Source organism: Pungitius pungitius, chromosome 20 (assembly GCF_949316345.1).
Source record: "Pungitius pungitius chromosome 20, fPunPun2.1, whole genome shotgun sequence".
Classification (NCBI taxonomy): domain Eukaryota; kingdom Metazoa; phylum Chordata; class Actinopteri; order Perciformes; family Gasterosteidae; genus Pungitius; species Pungitius pungitius.
The window spans coordinates 3,914,825-3,930,627 of record NC_084919.1 but is presented as its reverse complement, the minus strand read 5'-3'; the positions used below and the strand labels follow the sequence as shown (position 1 = coordinate 3,930,627).

The following is a 15,803-nucleotide window of genomic DNA, read 5'->3' as shown; positions in this document are numbered from 1 at the left end:
TTTCTCTAAACTGTGCTTGATCGTACGTCATGTATCCAACAGGAAAGGTTATGCCAGGCGAGGGAGTCCTTGAAAGATTACCACTGGGCTGCTCAGGGAGCGATATGCTTCCTCCACAACGCCGAAGCCACCTTCTTATCAGCTCCAGGAGGGTTCTTGGACTGTACTGAGGAACAAAAACAGACTCAGCAGGCTCTAGAAGCTCTGGAAGATGGGTTTCAGGCTCACATCTGCCACCTTGTGGATCTAGTGCCCGATCAAGCCTGCCTGTCCCGACCAATGACTGAGCAGTTGCACACCAGCCTCCTCAGTCAGCTGTTGGTGGGCAGAGCCGTACTGGAGGCCCAGGCCCAGCTCCGGATGGAGTCCTTGCAGAGGTACTGGACCGCTCACGCCTCATTCGAGTGCCTCTGCGCACCTTTCGCCGTGGCCATTTCTCTGCGTCGTAAAACACTCTAAAGACTCATTTCTCCCCCAGGTGTGAAGTGAGACAACAGAGCCACAGGAAGTGCCACGAAGACATACGTCAGCGTCTTTCAGGGTTTGAAATCAAACTGTCAGAATGTGCGACGGAGCGAGTGACGTCGTCTGACGAGGCTGCTGCTCAGCAAAAGAGAGCCACGGTGGGTTTATGCAGCAGCATTTTTCTAGGGATTAGCGGCGACTCCAGAATGCAAAGTCTACATATGTTGGATGTAGTTGAACCTTGTATTACAGATTATGAAAATGTAGAAACAGCTTTTGAGCGATGCTGACAACGCTGCCCTACAGATGGCGAGGACTGTTGTTCTTTGTGCAAGAGTGAAATATCGAATATGAGCTTTGAGATGGATTACCATGCTATTTGATGCAGAAGTTGTTCAGTAAGATGAAGACTTGGTTATTCCTTCACTTTCCATTTGGTGGACTTTAAGTATTGTTTTTGCCTTTTTGTAGTGCAGACTATACCACTGCATCACATGAGTGCACTTGACCAACACGTGGTTCACGTAAAGTCAATACTGCCTGATTCAAACGTTAATTTGCGCCTCCTCTCGTCACTGTACAAAGGTCCTGCTGGAAGGTCTTCGCGGCCTCGCGGGTCAGCTGGATGAACTGCGAGCTGGATGTCCAGCGCAGAGTTGCGGAGTTGGGAAGGAGGGCGAGCTCGGCGCTCTCTGGCGGCGTTGGGTGTCGTTACGCCGTGGTGTCGGCGTCCTCTTAGCACACACAGAACAAAGAGGAGAGGAATGGAAGGACATCACCACGAGTGTGCGTTTTACCAAAAGCAAATCCTCTTGCACCTTTTTTTTTTTTTTCCAGGCTCTAAATGTGTCCAAGCTTAGAAAAATGATGCGTTGTTTGAACTGCCTTTCTGTTTAGAAAGGTTTACTTTGTTAAGTGACTTATTTGCGCTTGTTGTAACATAATACACATTCACATTGTATAGATATCTTACATTCCATTCTCTTTAGATGGAGCAGTGTTGCAGCTTTTTGGTCCGTCTTCAATCCGAGGTTCCCGACTCGTCCGCTGTGAGCTTCAGTCAAAAGGAACCGCTGGAGCTTCTGGCGCAGGCTGACATGCACCGGGCCCTGCTGGAGCAGGAGCAGCAGGCGTTATCCTCCCTCGAGCATCGACTGGAGCACGCCCTGGGCTTGTCTGGCACCCAGGAGCCCACCAGCCCTGGACCGGTGGCCGAAACGCTAGTGAGGCTTCAAGATCAAGTCAAGAGGTGGGGTTTGTTTTCGTGTACTGGTGCAAATGGGTTTCTCACTAAGGCCAGAGATGCTGAGGTGATGCTGTTCTCCGCAGCTTGAAGAAGAGGAATCTGCTGGTGGTAGCTGCAGCTCAGGCAGAGGACAAGGAGAGACAGCAAGTCCAAGTGGAGATAGCAGAGTGGGAGCAAAACATGTTAACCCTTCTTCCCTCACTGGAAGCCTGTTCAAATCCGTGCAAACAACAGGTCAGGCTCCTTTTTTATTTTAATAGCTCAAGCACGGAAATGTGTAAGAACGCATTTGATGCAACATCTAGGAAAGAAAGTGTCTTAATAATAATGATGGTTTAGAATATGTTTATTTTAAAGTCAGGATCTGCTCAGAACAACTGTGTTGTAGCTACAGACCACATTTAGCTTCAATAATCAGCTTAAAGATCCTAAATATGTAAGAAAAGAGCAGTCCAATAAATGGTCACCTCGAGATAACATCCAATCTTTACTGAGAACATAGGTTGGAATTGTTTGGAAAGAGTTAATCTGGAGCTAAACGTTTTGACAGTCTCTCCATCTTCCATATTTCCTGATTTAAATTTGTTGGATTTTCTCACTGATAGGAGCTCAGACAGGATTTGTCCTCCCAGAAAGACAAACTAAAGTGCATCATGGACGGTGTGCAGGGCCGGTACGCTGAGGTACCAGCTGGTATCAGCACACGGTTACAAGAGGCTCAGCTTTCTCTACAAAGAGGAGAGGAGAAGGTAACTACCAACGGGAATCCATCCTTAACGCCTCATTAAAACCTCTAATGTCCTTCTTAATGCGTGTGTGGTCCTTCCACAGCTCATGGAGAAAAGCAACTCGCTTCGCAGGCTGGATAGTCAGGTGGCAGAGTTGGGTTCTGGCCTGGAGAGAGTTAAAGTGTTACTGGAGCAAAGGAGTCCAACAGTGAATGAAGCTCAAAATGCAATCAAGGTGAGACATCTTTGCGTGTGTGTGTTTGAATGATCCATAAAGCCGCTGATCTGCGGGATTTGTCTCCCTCATTTGTTTTGCTTATCTGTTTTTCACAATTTAAAATTCAAAATTCAATTTAGAAAAATTGAGCACTTGCACAAAATAGAAAGTTATTAGCATCTAAACGATTACTTTCCAGTAGAAAGTCTAACACGGCTTAACCATGTCTGCTCACTTCTCACAACGGGAGCAGATCAACTGAAACGCCCACTTTTCCCTCAGAGCCGATGACAATCCAGCATTACATTGTTGCTTCATTGCTTCGGCATCCTTCACATTTTACGCCCTCCAGCACGTGTGGGACGAGCTGGACGCATGGCACAGCCGCCTGATGCTGCTGGAAAGCGAGGTGCAGGATGTTGCGGAGGAGCATCCGCACCAAGCCCACCTACTGATGGACCAACTCAACCGCCCGCTGCAGCTGTATCAAAACGCAGCGCAAATGGCCGAACAGCGCACCGCCTTCCTCAGCAAGGTCGGGAATGTTATGTTTTACGATGCCTTAAATGCAGAGAAAGGGGTGAGGAGAGGGATCTTGGAAATACTTTTTTCATCCTAGCTGTTAAAAATCTGTTCATAAAACTGCCGGTCTGCTTCCTTGTATTTTCGATTTCAGGTGCCCGCCTGTCTTCAAGAGTTTGAGGATATAATGTATGGCGCCGCCTGCTGGTTGGATGAGGCCCAGTCCTGGCTCAGTGCCCCATGCTCCTTCCCTACAGCCAGAGGCCTCCAGAATCATGCCAACTCCCTGCAGGTCAGTGACACGAAATATTTGTTCTAATATTTCTTTTTTTGTAACACCAGTAATTGGGCATTTATTTTAACAGTACATACATGATTTCATGAATTTGAGTATTGAAAGGGAAACTTTTGAACCTGGACCCAATTTCCCATTTAGTTAAGTGAATGATGCGTACAACAATTTTGGAAATAGTTCCAATATTGAGGGAAACGCCTTCAGACGGCAGATGATAAACGTTCCGCAATATAATTGCTGATTCATGATGTAGAGGTCACTAAAGGGAAATGAGAGGTTTTTATTTACCTTTACGTGACCTGAATATTAAGAGAAGATTTGTTGTGAAATCTTCTTTAAATATTCAGAAGTAAAAATTCTTCACGACTAATCTGCACCTTGTTCTACTCTATCAAACTCTGGCACACTTATCTCTATCAAATAACCACATCAGCGTTCTGTCTCCCTATTATTCTCTATAATTCAACGGTGACCACAGCATCCCATTTTCACACTTTTCCTGTTAATGATGAAATGCCTTCTAAATCCTGGGTGGCAGCTGGTCCTGGACGACTCTGAGAGGATCAGACATACCCTGCAGGCCTTCAGGCCAGTCCTGGGTGAGATCTCCACTGTGTGTGATGTCAGCACCCACGAGGACAGGGTGAACCAGAACGACCAACAAGTCCAGAAAATGCAACGCAAGATCCTGCAGCCGCTGGAGCAGATCCTGCCAGCTGTTGGGGTAAGATTTTTTTTTTTCAGAGTGCCTCTGTGTGAGAAAGCCGTTACAGAATCCGTTCAATCAATGAGTCACGCTCTCAAACCCGATCACCTCGCTAGAAAGAATAGAGATGGGAAGAACGCTTTAAATGGGTGGAGCATGTGAAACAGTTTGGATTATTTCAGGTAGTGGAGGCAATAGAAGCGGATCTGAAGACCATGGAGAAGAACGTCACGAAGATCACAGCGATTTTATCCTCCGTGGACGACACGCACATCACTCTGATGGAGCACCTCCAGAACCGACAGGTGATTCGTTGCGTGCTTTTTGTAACACCTGTGATACTTATTCCGAACTACATTATATAAATAGCACAAATGCAATATGGAAACAAGGATAGAAAAATGATGTAAAGAAGCATCTTTTTTCAAAGGGACGGAAGGATGTTGATTAACTGTTGTCTCATGGCTCTAGATGTAAGACTGTATGAGGAGCATATAGCATATAGTAGTAGAGTAAAGTATAGTAAAATACAGCAGTAATTGACAGTATCATCTATATCTATTGCATTTATGTTATATATACATATGTTGCAATTATAATAAATCAAGATATAGCGGCAATATATATGTTTATCTTACAAGTAAATAGGGATGCACCTTAACTTTCAAATGTTTTCTGTGTGAAATTATTACATTTTTAAATGGTTGGATCACACTAGAGAGAAGGAATCTACCACATATGTGGATTAGAATAACACAAAAAGTATAAGTAACAATACCGCCATTTTTTGCCATCCTTTCAGAGTTTGTTATTCAATCCCACAAAAATGTTGTTTCAACCTGAAGGTGATCCTGGCCAATGTGCAGTCCATGCAGAGGACGTTGGAGGAGATGGCGCGATGCAAAGGAGAGCTTCACCTCCCACAGGGAGCAGAGGATAGCCTGCTGGTTTTCTCCAGAGCCAGACTGCTCCTGCAGCCGCTGGAGGAGGTGCAACAACTCACCCATCAACAAGCAGCGCTGCTCCAGGTACATCGACACAACAAATCGATTTGAGCTGTTGCTGTAGAAGGTTTGGCAGGTTATAACATAAACAAAGCAGAAAAGAGGTTTGATGTTGACAAAAAGGGAGTAAGCCAAAAGTGTGTATTGAATATGGAATATTTCATTATTTTTTTAAATAATTTTCAGCTGGCCTTGTCACATTCTCTCTCTTTTTATCTTGTTTCACTGAAATAGAACAAGATTAGAGAGGAAAAAGACACGTTGAAGGATCTTGGCATCATTGCAGTCTCTGGTGGTCCTGAAGATCATCTCGACAGAGTGCCACAAAAATGCACAGTACAGGTAAATACAAATAATTACACTAATACAGTATAATAAAGGATCGATAGATCAGATTGCACCAGGTAAGACTATTTTTTAGGTGAGCTGCCTCTGTAAGGGAGTACAATTAAATCATAAGACAATTTATGGGTCCATTTCATTTTTACTCATACCTTTTCATAATATTACTCACCAAGCAGGAGGCCTTTGAGTTGTCTAATTCAGAGGAAGAGGAGGAGGATGAAAACAACAGTTGTCACTCATCATCCTCTGACACACTAACATGCAGTATTCCAGAGGTAAATTTAAAATATCATTTGTTTTTCTGGGTACCTCCTTAACTCTAGGTTTCATTAAAAAATATCACACTTGATGGTATAAATACAAACTATTTAAATGACGTGATTTGACCTACCAAATCGTCAATACTAGACAACAACATTTGAGACCTGGCCAGCAATTTAAAAAATAATCCCAGTACTAATTCTCGTAACGTATTACTCGGGATCCTTTTTCTCTCATATTTCCCTCTTTACTAGCATTTTAATTCTCTGAACAGTATCCATCTATCATCCCGCCTCTCTTTTCCTGTGTGTTGTGGGCGATGGTATCAGATCTGTGCATGTTTGTTTGAAACGGTGTCAGGCAGGCGGTCCTGTCTCCCGGTGAATGCACTCGGAAGCTGTCAGAAGCAGCTGTTTGAAATATGTTTCAAATACACACAGACACACACACACTTCGGTGCGTGCACGGATTACGTTTGCGTCTGTATATTGATACTGTTCATGTTTTAGGACCCAGAGGAAACACTGAGTGCCTCAGATGTGCAAAAGGAGGAAATTGCCCGAATAAAGCAACCGCCAGAAGTTACGGTAAAGTATTTATTTTTAAGGCTGGACTTGTTTGATGAGCCTTTTGACCACTTATCACACTTCTTGTAAAATCTTTAATCTGATTTTTATTGCTATCTTTTCAATTACTATTTGTCATTATAAATAATATACATAATAATATTTTTATTTTTAAATCCAAAGATTACTCTCTGTCTTTATCCACTGATTATTGTTATTATTGTTATTTTCAGTAAAGTCTTAATCAAACTTCATTGTCACTCAGGCACTGGAGAGTTTGGCTGGAGTGTTTACCTCTGAAGTGAAGACGAGCTGTAGAAGTGCTGAAGTTCCCGGGCTTTTATCGGGGAATCCTCGTACAACAGAGCCTGAATCAGACAAACCTGAAAGTGGATTAATAGAAACGGGTTCCATCGTTGGTGAAGCATTCAGTGATGACACTGTGACAATCGAGCCACTCCTCGCGGCAGCCAGTCTGGCAGTTGAAGACAAGTTTACCGCTGCCGCTGCCAAACTGGACTCTCATGGATCACCAAAATGTGAAGGTCTTGCAAAGTGCCCTCAGGCAGCAGCTGCAGTGGGAAACACAAGACTGATTCCTGCAAGACCTGAAACTCCCTTTACCTCCACAAGAGGATCTGATGGGTTCATGGAGGAAGCAGATAATCTGCATCTGTCTACACGTCCGCATCAACATCTGGTAAAAAAATTATTTTCCAACTTGTCCAAGTGTGTTCAACTTTTCGCCAAATGTTGAGTACAAGCTTGTCAGTGTTATTCAGCTGTAAAACGCTGAGAACAATAAATTGTGTAGATGTGTAGTGATGAGTCGACACCGATTGACACCCTGAATGAGAATTATGTCCGATGTGATGCTTTATAAAAGTTACATTAAAAACACCTTTAGAAACGGTAAGAAATTTGTCGTCTTTCACTACCTTTTTGATTCTCTTTAATGTCCAGAATAATCCTAATGTGTTGAAGGAGCAGAGAAAAGAATCTCCTCGAGCCCGGGAAATGTCCGAGGAGCCGATGAGGTACGCCAGCGTCATTGGTCGATGTTTGACTACTGTCAGAGCAGACTCGGGCATTGTGTGTGTGTACTCTTTGTTCCCCAGCATGGCTAAACAGGAGCAAGATAACAAAGGGGAGCTCAGGTGGAGTCATCTTAACACCCAGATCTTCCAAAAACTGATCACTTTGAAGAAAGTTAAGGATGGGCATCACGTCGGGTCAGAGGATCGAGGGACCCCTGAAAAGGCAAGAACCTACAAAAAAACAAGAAGATTGTTTCAGGTTTTAGGAGGATATTTTATAGAGAATTAAAGACAGGGAAAAGGATTTTTAGGAAGTGGAAGCAAGCAAGAAAGTGTCAAGGAACAGTGGGCTCCACATTTTTAAAGGAGGATACTTGAGGAAGAGTAGATGACGCTCCACTTTAAGAGTCATAAAGTTCCTGTTGTTGTATTGTTTTGTTTTGAGAGATACCAGTAGCAAACACCTTGCAAAGTGTACAATATCATTGGTTGGAATAAATCTAAATGTAACAAAACAATTTTTTTGATAAAACTATACCCTTTGAATTTTGGAAATGATTACATCTGTCTTTTTCAATATGTTTTGACATTTTGATCACACAAGTTTGAATTGCTCCTACGCTGCCACCACTGGAATTTAATTCAGTAATACAATAATACTAATTAAAAATACTAAATACAAAATAAAATACTAATCTTTATCTGCAACTGTGAGCAAATACATAAAAAGAAGCGTAACTCAAATGCTGATTTTGAATTAAAAATTAAAAATGGAATTAAAAATCCTGGTTTTCTCTAGGACCCCGAGGGGGAGCCGACATCACCCGGGTCTGCGTCAGCCGTCCTCCTGCAGACCCACGAGTGCCTCACCATGATGAGACAAATAGTACGTACCACTGTAGATGAGGTTGTCAAAGGGGCTTATTCTAAAGAAGCGGTGGTTAGCATCTTTAACTTTAATCATATATGTATATAACTGCAAACTATATTTATAAGACCTCATTTGTGACATCATAACAGTGTTGTGATAGTGATCCCCATGTGTTTGCTTAATTTCCAGGTGAGCTCTCCAGGTGTAAATGACACGCTGTATGAGGCGGCCCGGAAGCTCCTCCTCTGTCTGGACGCTTTGACTGACCTCCTGTTGACTCCTGGAGAAGATGACCCCCAGCTGAGGCTGCTACAGCGGGAGGTGACGCACCATAAGATCTAGCACAACCAGCATAACGACACATTGAACACCTAAAGTCTATTTTTTCTTTGTTTCCGACTAAATACCTGCGCAGTGTGTATCAACTGAGCTGGTGACTCTGTGTGAGATGTTGAGTAAAGTGGAGTCAAGGATCACACCTGCACTTTCGAGGGAAAAGCCAGAAGCCCTCCGCTGCTTGGCCTCCCTTCAGGAGTGTTTACAGATCACCTCATCCCACAACCAGCTCATTGAACATCGGCTTCAGGTTTGGAATTCAAATCATTCCTGGGATTTAAAAAACTATTAAAAATTATTATAATAATGTTAAAGAAAAGTAGTTATTCATATATTGTGTAATTTCTTACAATAATCAACAGTAAACAATGTATATTGGCTGATTTTTTTTATGCTTAACTACGGCAATGCATTGTGTTATAATTATAATGGCAATGCAATAATGTGCATGTGCACATTGTCTGAACCCGTATGAGAGAGAATTTTACAAATACTTAAATATAATTTGTGGTACTCGTTGTGCCCTTTGTATTTAAACTTGCTAATTCAGTACTTTTTGTCATACAGGAGCATCCCCCCAGCCAGCTGTGTAATTTGGACGAGTTTGAGGTGGAGCAAAGCGAGATGTTCCCCAACATTAAGGATGTTTCCATTTTGGAGGTAACCAGTGCTTTGCAGATTTTTGTGTTAATGTTTGCCTCTGCACATGGACAGTACTATAATGCACAGGTAAATACTTGTCTTAAACATTGGAATTACTTCTCATTGCAACTATATGATATTTTAAATAAAAATGTAAATAAAAAACCCTCCATTACTTGAGTTTTCCTAAGCAAAACAAAAAGAGGAATAATTGCTAATTGCTATTTAAATATGGCCCTTTATACACCCATAGCAGAAATAAATGTAATGGGGCCAACTCTGATTCCAGACTAATGTCAAACAAGAGGAGATGGTGGGTCTGTGTTAATAGTATTTTCCTGCAACTTGGTGCTTTTCTGTATCTCTCAGCAGTGCGTGCAGGGCCGACATCAGAGGCAGAGTCCAGAGGTAAAAGCCAATCTACAGCGAGTGTCCCGGTCCCTGCTTCAGGGGATAACTCGCCTCTTGGAACTGGGTGAAGAATGCATAACAGAAGGGGAGATGAGCACTGCCCACAACTGCAGCCAACTTCAAGCCATCCGATGCAGACACACGGTACGCTTTCAACAAGTTCATTAACCATCCAGCAAAGACTTGGTTTAAACTCTGCACTTTCCAAGGTTTTTCGAGAGATGATTCGGACCTGATTCACAGTCAGGCCCACGGTGCAATTGTTTCACTTCATGAATCTGCTTTCTTGGTGATCCAGAAGCTCCTGGGAGTCCTCACGTCTCAGTTGGCTTTTGTGCAACATCTGTTCCAACGTGAGCCAGGAGCACTCAAGTGTCAAGAGGCTGAGCGGGTACAGCTGGAAGTCAGAGCTAAAGCTCTGCAGCAACAAGCCATGCAACAGGAAGTGGCTTATGAGAGGAGAATGGAGGTTGGTAGTATACATTAGCTGAGGGCCATATAAATTCATACATATCAAAATGTTATTTTCTCCTATAAAATACATGGAAAATTGTTGAAAATCTTGTACGAACGTGCGGTTTTATGGTTGGACCTGCTGTAGGAGTGGACGCGCTGGGAGGATAATTCGGGTCGTCTTGCGGGGCTGCTGGATGACGTTGAAGCCTTCATCAGCAGCGGGGAACCAGAGGGAGACAACGGCGGTTCAGCACAGCACCGACAGGCTGCCTGCGAGGTAAACCCTGTCACACAAACACATGGAATTCTTTCGCTGCCTCATCAGACTTCTGTTACTGATCTCCAACATTTTGCCTCAAACCGCTTCTTGAAGTGTCTATCAGCTAAGATCTGCGTACTTTGTACATTTGAGAGAGAACCTCTCTTACTTTTTTAGTTATTTATTGTACATTGCTCTCCTGCCGCTTTTTCAAATCGTTAATGTGCGGCTTGTCAAGAGAACCTGACGGAGTTTGACGTAAACTCAACATAATCACTGTTGGTTCAATTTATTTCACTCAGCAAACACTAGTTCGGCTGGATGACAGCAGAGCTGCTTTAGGACTGCTCCTGGATCAGCGGAAGGTGCTGCAGACAGATCCAGAGTTTGCTGCCAAAGTTGGTCAAGCAGGAGGCGCTCTGGAGCTGCGATGGCTGAGCACCTGCAGGCGGACGGAGCAAGAGAGTCGACGCTGCAGAGAAATCCAGGACAGCCAGGACAGGTGGGACAGTCTCAAGGACACACACTTTGTTATAAGAGTAAAAAACACACTCGCCACGTTAAAGCAATCAATCTAAATATAAAAATCTAATAAACAGCTATCTTTAAACAGGCTTTAATCTAACTTGGTCATATTCTTTTTTTAGCAAAGGATTCAGGCTGCAGGGGAGAGTATTGACTTTGCCAGAGTGAGGTCCTATTTAAAAAAGAGAAAGCTTTCTTCTTGAGGATACTACTACATGAGGGTTTAGCTATTTCTGATGATATTGTCTTGGATTTCGTTAAAGTGGACTTGTTAGTCAGTGTTGGACCCATGCCCTGGTCCTTAACTCACTCTTTGTTAAGGAGCAGTCATGTTCCGCCCCGCTGGATGAGCTATCTGTTTCTCTCATCCTCCCCACAGATTCCAGACTGACTTTGCCTCTGTCAGTGAATGGCTGGCTGAAGCCGAAAAACACCAAAAGCTTTGGACCAACCTGGCCAACACTTCGGACCTGAACCAGGAGTGCGTCTGCACCACTCTGATTACGCTGCTGGTGCGCTGGTTTACTCATCCAGTTTCTAAAAAAACACACAATAAGTATTGAGATTGGTTTTATAGTATGGATCCCTATGTGACTATCTATGCCAAAAGCAGAGGGAATATCTTCTAAATTACTACAACAGAAATCTGTCCACATACAGGCTGATGATGTCATCTAGCAGTTTAAAATGCATAATTCACACATAATAAAAAAAACCTTTTTAGCTTCACTGTTTGTTTTCTCATTCTCCAGGACTTCTCCATGGAGATTGAGGCAATGTCGGTCCAGAGGGCGTCTGCATCCAGGGAAGCCACAAAGCTGCTCCACCTGAGGGAAGCTGACTGTCCTGAGCTAAGAGCTCAGCTCGTCCAGCTGGAGGGCAGCTGGACCCAGCTGACCTCTGACCTGTCCACAGTACAAGACTTCCTGCAGCAGGTACGGTATTTACAAAGAGTTGTACCTGGTGCTGAAGAAAAATGTATAGTAGTTGCACCTTAACGGAAATATCAATAGTGATACTGTGGTATATTTTTGGCATATTTATATATAATCTTAATTTAAAATGATGCACTGGTCAGGGTGACCTCCACCAGTTATCAAATGTCTTATAAACCTTGCTGCTTTTTTGCTATCTCCATTAAAGTGTACTGGTCTTGAGCCCAAGTGTGTTGGTTTTCATGCATTATTAGACATTAGAGATATCCCCTCCAGTGCAGGGGAGTCTAAAACCCTGTTGAAATTCGTTTCGGGGTGATTAAAGACCGGACGTTTGGGAGGACTTACTGAGGAAAAATAAAACATGTCCTTCACCGTCTTGCAATTCATTACCAGTGAATGAAACCAGATATAATAAATATCCCTCCTCTCCTTTTTAAAATTAACTTTGATGTCCTACACTTTTGATTGAAATGAAATGATCTCATCTACTAAAAAATGATACATTATTACGGCTATTATTGGAAAATCCCTTTCTCCTCTGTTGCCTGGTTTCCATTAGCAGCTGCTGGCGGCGTGGCCACCAGTGAAGCTGCTGTCACACCTGGAGGACTGGCGGAAGAAGCTCGAGGATCGTCTGAGCCTGGAGAAAGAAATGCTCATCAAGGCCGAAGATGCTGCTCAGATCGCAGAAAATCTGCAACACCACTGGGTACTTATGCCTCCAGTGTCATTTCATTTTTCACATTTAGTTCAAGAGCACTTCATTTTTAATGGTTATTACGCTGCAGTGTTTCAACATCCCTTCCTTCCTTCCTTTCTTCCTTCCTGCATTTACGTTTTAAGATAAGCATTTAATATCACAATACATATTATCTTTAAAAGGCAAATAAAAATGAAAGCACTATTAATGATGAATGAACAAAAGACCAGTAGTGAAATAAGTAGAATAGTAAATAATGTGTGAAATTTTTTTTGATTGATGGGCATATTTGTGTGTGATTTCTTCCTGACGTGCTTTCTAAGGAGCTAAAGGCGGGCGCGCTCAATGCGCTGCTCCTCCTGGATTTCCTGTGTCAGCCTGGCCCTCAGCCGGCTGGACTCGACGTCCGGGCCCTCCGCTCAAAACGCACAGTGTGCGCAGAGCAACTGGGAGCCGTCAGACTGCAGTGGCTGCACCTTCAGGGAGAGCTGGAGTGCCAGGTCTGTCCTTCAACTAATGATTTACCGGTGGACCTGTTGAGTCGGAAAATGAATGATGCAACTGTGACCTTCTCTTTGGATTGTCTGGCCTAGCAGGGCTAAGCAGCAGATATGTGAAATGCATGCATGAGCGAAATTAAATGAAAAAAAGCTCATAAAGCTGTACAGTTGGGGGGGCTAAGATCTCGGTCTAGGGGCATGTTTCCATACCACCGATTCAAACAATACAAAAATGGGCGACTACGGTAGTTTATATTATAAAACCATTAGTCAAACCAGAGACGTAACTCAAATTATGCCAAGAAAAGTATCTATTTTTTTGTATTCAAGACTTTGATTTCTACACACAAACCAGCCACCGTCGCTTTGTCCCCTCAGACTCGGGAGGCTGAGCAGGCACTTTACACTTGTGCAGACAGAGAGAGGCGTTTGCAGCGTCTTCACAGCTGGATAGAGCGGCAGAAGAAGCAGTTGAACCAATGGAAACAGCCCAGCAGTCAAACTGCGGCTCGTGAGGCTCTGCTGGAGTTGGAGGTACAGTGACAGGATGCAAGCAGGTATACGTTTGATCTGTCTCTCCTGCTGCTGCTGCTGTCTTCTGATCTTGCGACTGCTCCTGTTTTATATTGTAGGCTGCTGTGAGCAAAGTGAAGGAGGGGTGTGAAGCTTTGCAGGAGTTGAAATCCATGAGAGTGCAGGTTGAAACGGAAGAGGATCGCCCTTGTGATGTCTCGTTCTCTGGCTGGGCTGAGAGTGTTTGTCGTGCTTACGTGGATCTTAGCCAAGAGGTAAAAATTCATCTGTTAAGGCACTCAAAGACAGAAGAATTAGTGGAGGAAGAAAGTGAAATTCCGTTATCTGTCAACTTATTGAAGATTACTTTTCCAATTAAGTAAAAAAAGAGCTGCTTGATTTCTACATTTGAGACAATCCAGAACTAACCTTATTGTCTCTTGTAAAGAATTAAAACTGTATGTTATATATATATATATAGCATATAATTAAATCTACACTGTTGATTATTTTTGTACGAGCAATGGCTCAATTGACAAACGTACAATGTGCAATGGTTAGCATGTACTAATGATCTAGTGTGTCAACGTTGCCAGACCTTAGGTGTGCTCAACCAGCTACATGGATGATTTCTTGCCAGTTTTGTTATGTGTTTCATATTAAAGCAAAGTAACAACAAAGCGCTCATTTTCTCTGAAATAATACCTAAATCCTTCTAGGTCTGTCAGGGAGGCTCCATCACCAAACATCTGTCTTCCTTTGTGCTAATTTACAGATGGAAGCTCTGCAACCAGCTCTTCAGCTCAATGTGGACGAGTGGAGTTGCTATGAGAGCGAACTGAAGGAGGTTTCTATTCGCACCGCCAGGGTGCGCTGCGCTCTTCAACATCAGCCTTTGTACTCACTGAAGCAGGCAGAAGGACACCAGGACCTCCTTGAGGTCAGGACGAGTCGTGACTATCATATTGAATAACACACAAACAGCCGGTTGCAGGTTAAAAGCACCTTTATTAGATTTCATAAAGCTGTGGGTGTTCATGGACTTCGAAACCCCAGTCGCCCTTCTTAGGTATATAATATATAGTATATATGCATCTCTGAAGTGAAAATATTAAAGGTGAATTCTCATTACAGCAACTCCAGGATAGGGTCAGAAAAGGAGAAACGCTTTGGGCGTCTGTGGACAAATCCTATCAGGGTCTAGTGAAGAAGGTTCATCCTGGTACAGCACAGGCGCTGGAGGTTCAAATGAGGGAAGAGCAAAAACGGTCAGGGGCCCGAAAGATAAAAAATCTTGTACTCAGTATTCAACATTATACTTTTCAAAGCACATTTCTCATTCTAGCACATTCATGTACGTGTGCTCAGGTGGAAGGATGCAGTCCAGGTGTCAAAGAATGAGCACACGAGACACGGAGAGACAATTTGTCTCTGGCGGGAGTACACTGGGCTGTCTGATCGATGCTCCCTGGACCTGCTTGCACTGAGGCGTCAGTGGGAGGAGCTGTGGAGATCTTCACCTCGGGAGACACAGGACATGGTTCACTCAGTGGAGGTGAGTTGAAAGCTGTTGTATCCTGTGATCGTGGATTTGAATCAAACAAGAATATGAGAGCTAACAGTTAATTACAACCCCTCCTCTGCATTGTTGAGGTTGTTTTATGGCGGTTTGCTTGCCGGATACACTCGTTGTCTTCTTGCTTCTACGCAAGACATTTTCTTTGTAGGTTTTTTGGAGATACGCAACAGAATTAAACCTTTTCTTAGATTATGGGTGAATTATGCGTTTTTAATGCCGATAATTTTTCACGGCCTGTACACGTGTACATTTGAAGTAACGGCATTGAAATGTTTCTGGCATTGTTTAAAGTCATTGAAAGTGAAGAGTAAATAAGCAAGTCATCCATCTAGTTCTGCTTGTTTGCCGCATAGGTTTTCTTAGAACTGCCTCATCCGGTGCTCTATTACTTTAGAGATTTTCTCAAGGACTGGTCTCGTGTTCTATTTTTGGTAGTAAACAGACAAACATCCACTCTAAAACAATTAGTGATGAGCTGCTCCGTGTTCCCATCCATGCTGCATTATGGGTTGTTTTGCGCACTCATGCCAAAAAACAAAAATAATATTTCCATTTTTCAAAAGGATAAATAGCAGCCATGATGTTATAATCTTAAATATTTTTAATGGACTTTAATGAAAACAGGAGAATGATGGAAAGCAGAAAATGCAGAAAAATTGAATCCAATTAAAAGTATAATAC

The 15,803-nt window shown here is 43.1% G+C and overlaps 1 protein-coding gene across 9 annotated transcripts in view; it reads left to right on the top strand.

Moving 5' to 3' along the window:
- The window catches only part of LOC119194988 (nesprin-2-like), a 63,081-nt gene that overhangs the window by 28,787 nt on the left and 18,491 nt on the right, over nucleotides 1-15,803 (top strand). For 4 of the 9 annotated variants that reach the window (XM_062559653.1, XM_062559655.1, XM_062559652.1 and 1 more), the window contains 35 exons: nucleotides 43-377; nucleotides 479-623; nucleotides 1,051-1,251; nucleotides 1,455-1,714; nucleotides 1,795-1,945; nucleotides 2,317-2,460; nucleotides 2,543-2,674; nucleotides 3,009-3,191; nucleotides 3,333-3,470; nucleotides 4,012-4,197; nucleotides 4,362-4,484; nucleotides 5,025-5,207; nucleotides 5,418-5,525; nucleotides 5,702-5,803; nucleotides 6,299-6,376; nucleotides 6,621-7,055; nucleotides 7,319-7,392; nucleotides 7,474-7,615; nucleotides 8,192-8,278; nucleotides 8,453-8,584; nucleotides 8,679-8,849; nucleotides 9,167-9,259; nucleotides 9,611-9,796; nucleotides 9,951-10,121; nucleotides 10,254-10,385; nucleotides 10,670-10,869; nucleotides 11,272-11,404; nucleotides 11,645-11,827; nucleotides 12,390-12,539; nucleotides 12,854-13,030; nucleotides 13,409-13,564; nucleotides 13,663-13,818; nucleotides 14,319-14,483; nucleotides 14,678-14,811; nucleotides 14,912-15,098. In XM_062559653.1, coding sequence (XP_062415637.1) covers nucleotides 43-377; nucleotides 479-623; nucleotides 1,051-1,251; nucleotides 1,455-1,714; nucleotides 1,795-1,945; nucleotides 2,317-2,460; nucleotides 2,543-2,674; nucleotides 3,009-3,191; nucleotides 3,333-3,470; nucleotides 4,012-4,197; nucleotides 4,362-4,484; nucleotides 5,025-5,207; nucleotides 5,418-5,525; nucleotides 5,702-5,803; nucleotides 6,299-6,376; nucleotides 6,621-7,055; nucleotides 7,319-7,392; nucleotides 7,474-7,615; nucleotides 8,192-8,278; nucleotides 8,453-8,584; nucleotides 8,679-8,849; nucleotides 9,167-9,259; nucleotides 9,611-9,796; nucleotides 9,951-10,121; nucleotides 10,254-10,385; nucleotides 10,670-10,869; nucleotides 11,272-11,404; nucleotides 11,645-11,827; nucleotides 12,390-12,539; nucleotides 12,854-13,030; nucleotides 13,409-13,564; nucleotides 13,663-13,818; nucleotides 14,319-14,483; nucleotides 14,678-14,811; nucleotides 14,912-15,098 — 5,733 coding nt within the window. The remainder of the gene's footprint in view (nucleotides 1-42; nucleotides 378-478; nucleotides 624-1,050; nucleotides 1,252-1,454; nucleotides 1,715-1,794; nucleotides 1,946-2,316; nucleotides 2,461-2,542; nucleotides 2,675-3,008; nucleotides 3,192-3,332; nucleotides 3,471-4,011; nucleotides 4,198-4,361; nucleotides 4,485-5,024; nucleotides 5,208-5,417; nucleotides 5,526-5,701; nucleotides 5,804-6,298; nucleotides 6,377-6,620; nucleotides 7,056-7,318; nucleotides 7,393-7,473; nucleotides 7,616-8,191; nucleotides 8,279-8,452; nucleotides 8,585-8,678; nucleotides 8,850-9,166; nucleotides 9,260-9,610; nucleotides 9,797-9,950; nucleotides 10,122-10,253; nucleotides 10,386-10,669; nucleotides 10,870-11,271; nucleotides 11,405-11,644; nucleotides 11,828-12,389; nucleotides 12,540-12,853; nucleotides 13,031-13,408; nucleotides 13,565-13,662; nucleotides 13,819-14,318; nucleotides 14,484-14,677; nucleotides 14,812-14,911; nucleotides 15,099-15,803) is intronic. The other 5 variants (XM_062559648.1, XM_062559651.1, XM_062559650.1 and 2 more) reach the window with 5 other exon arrangements.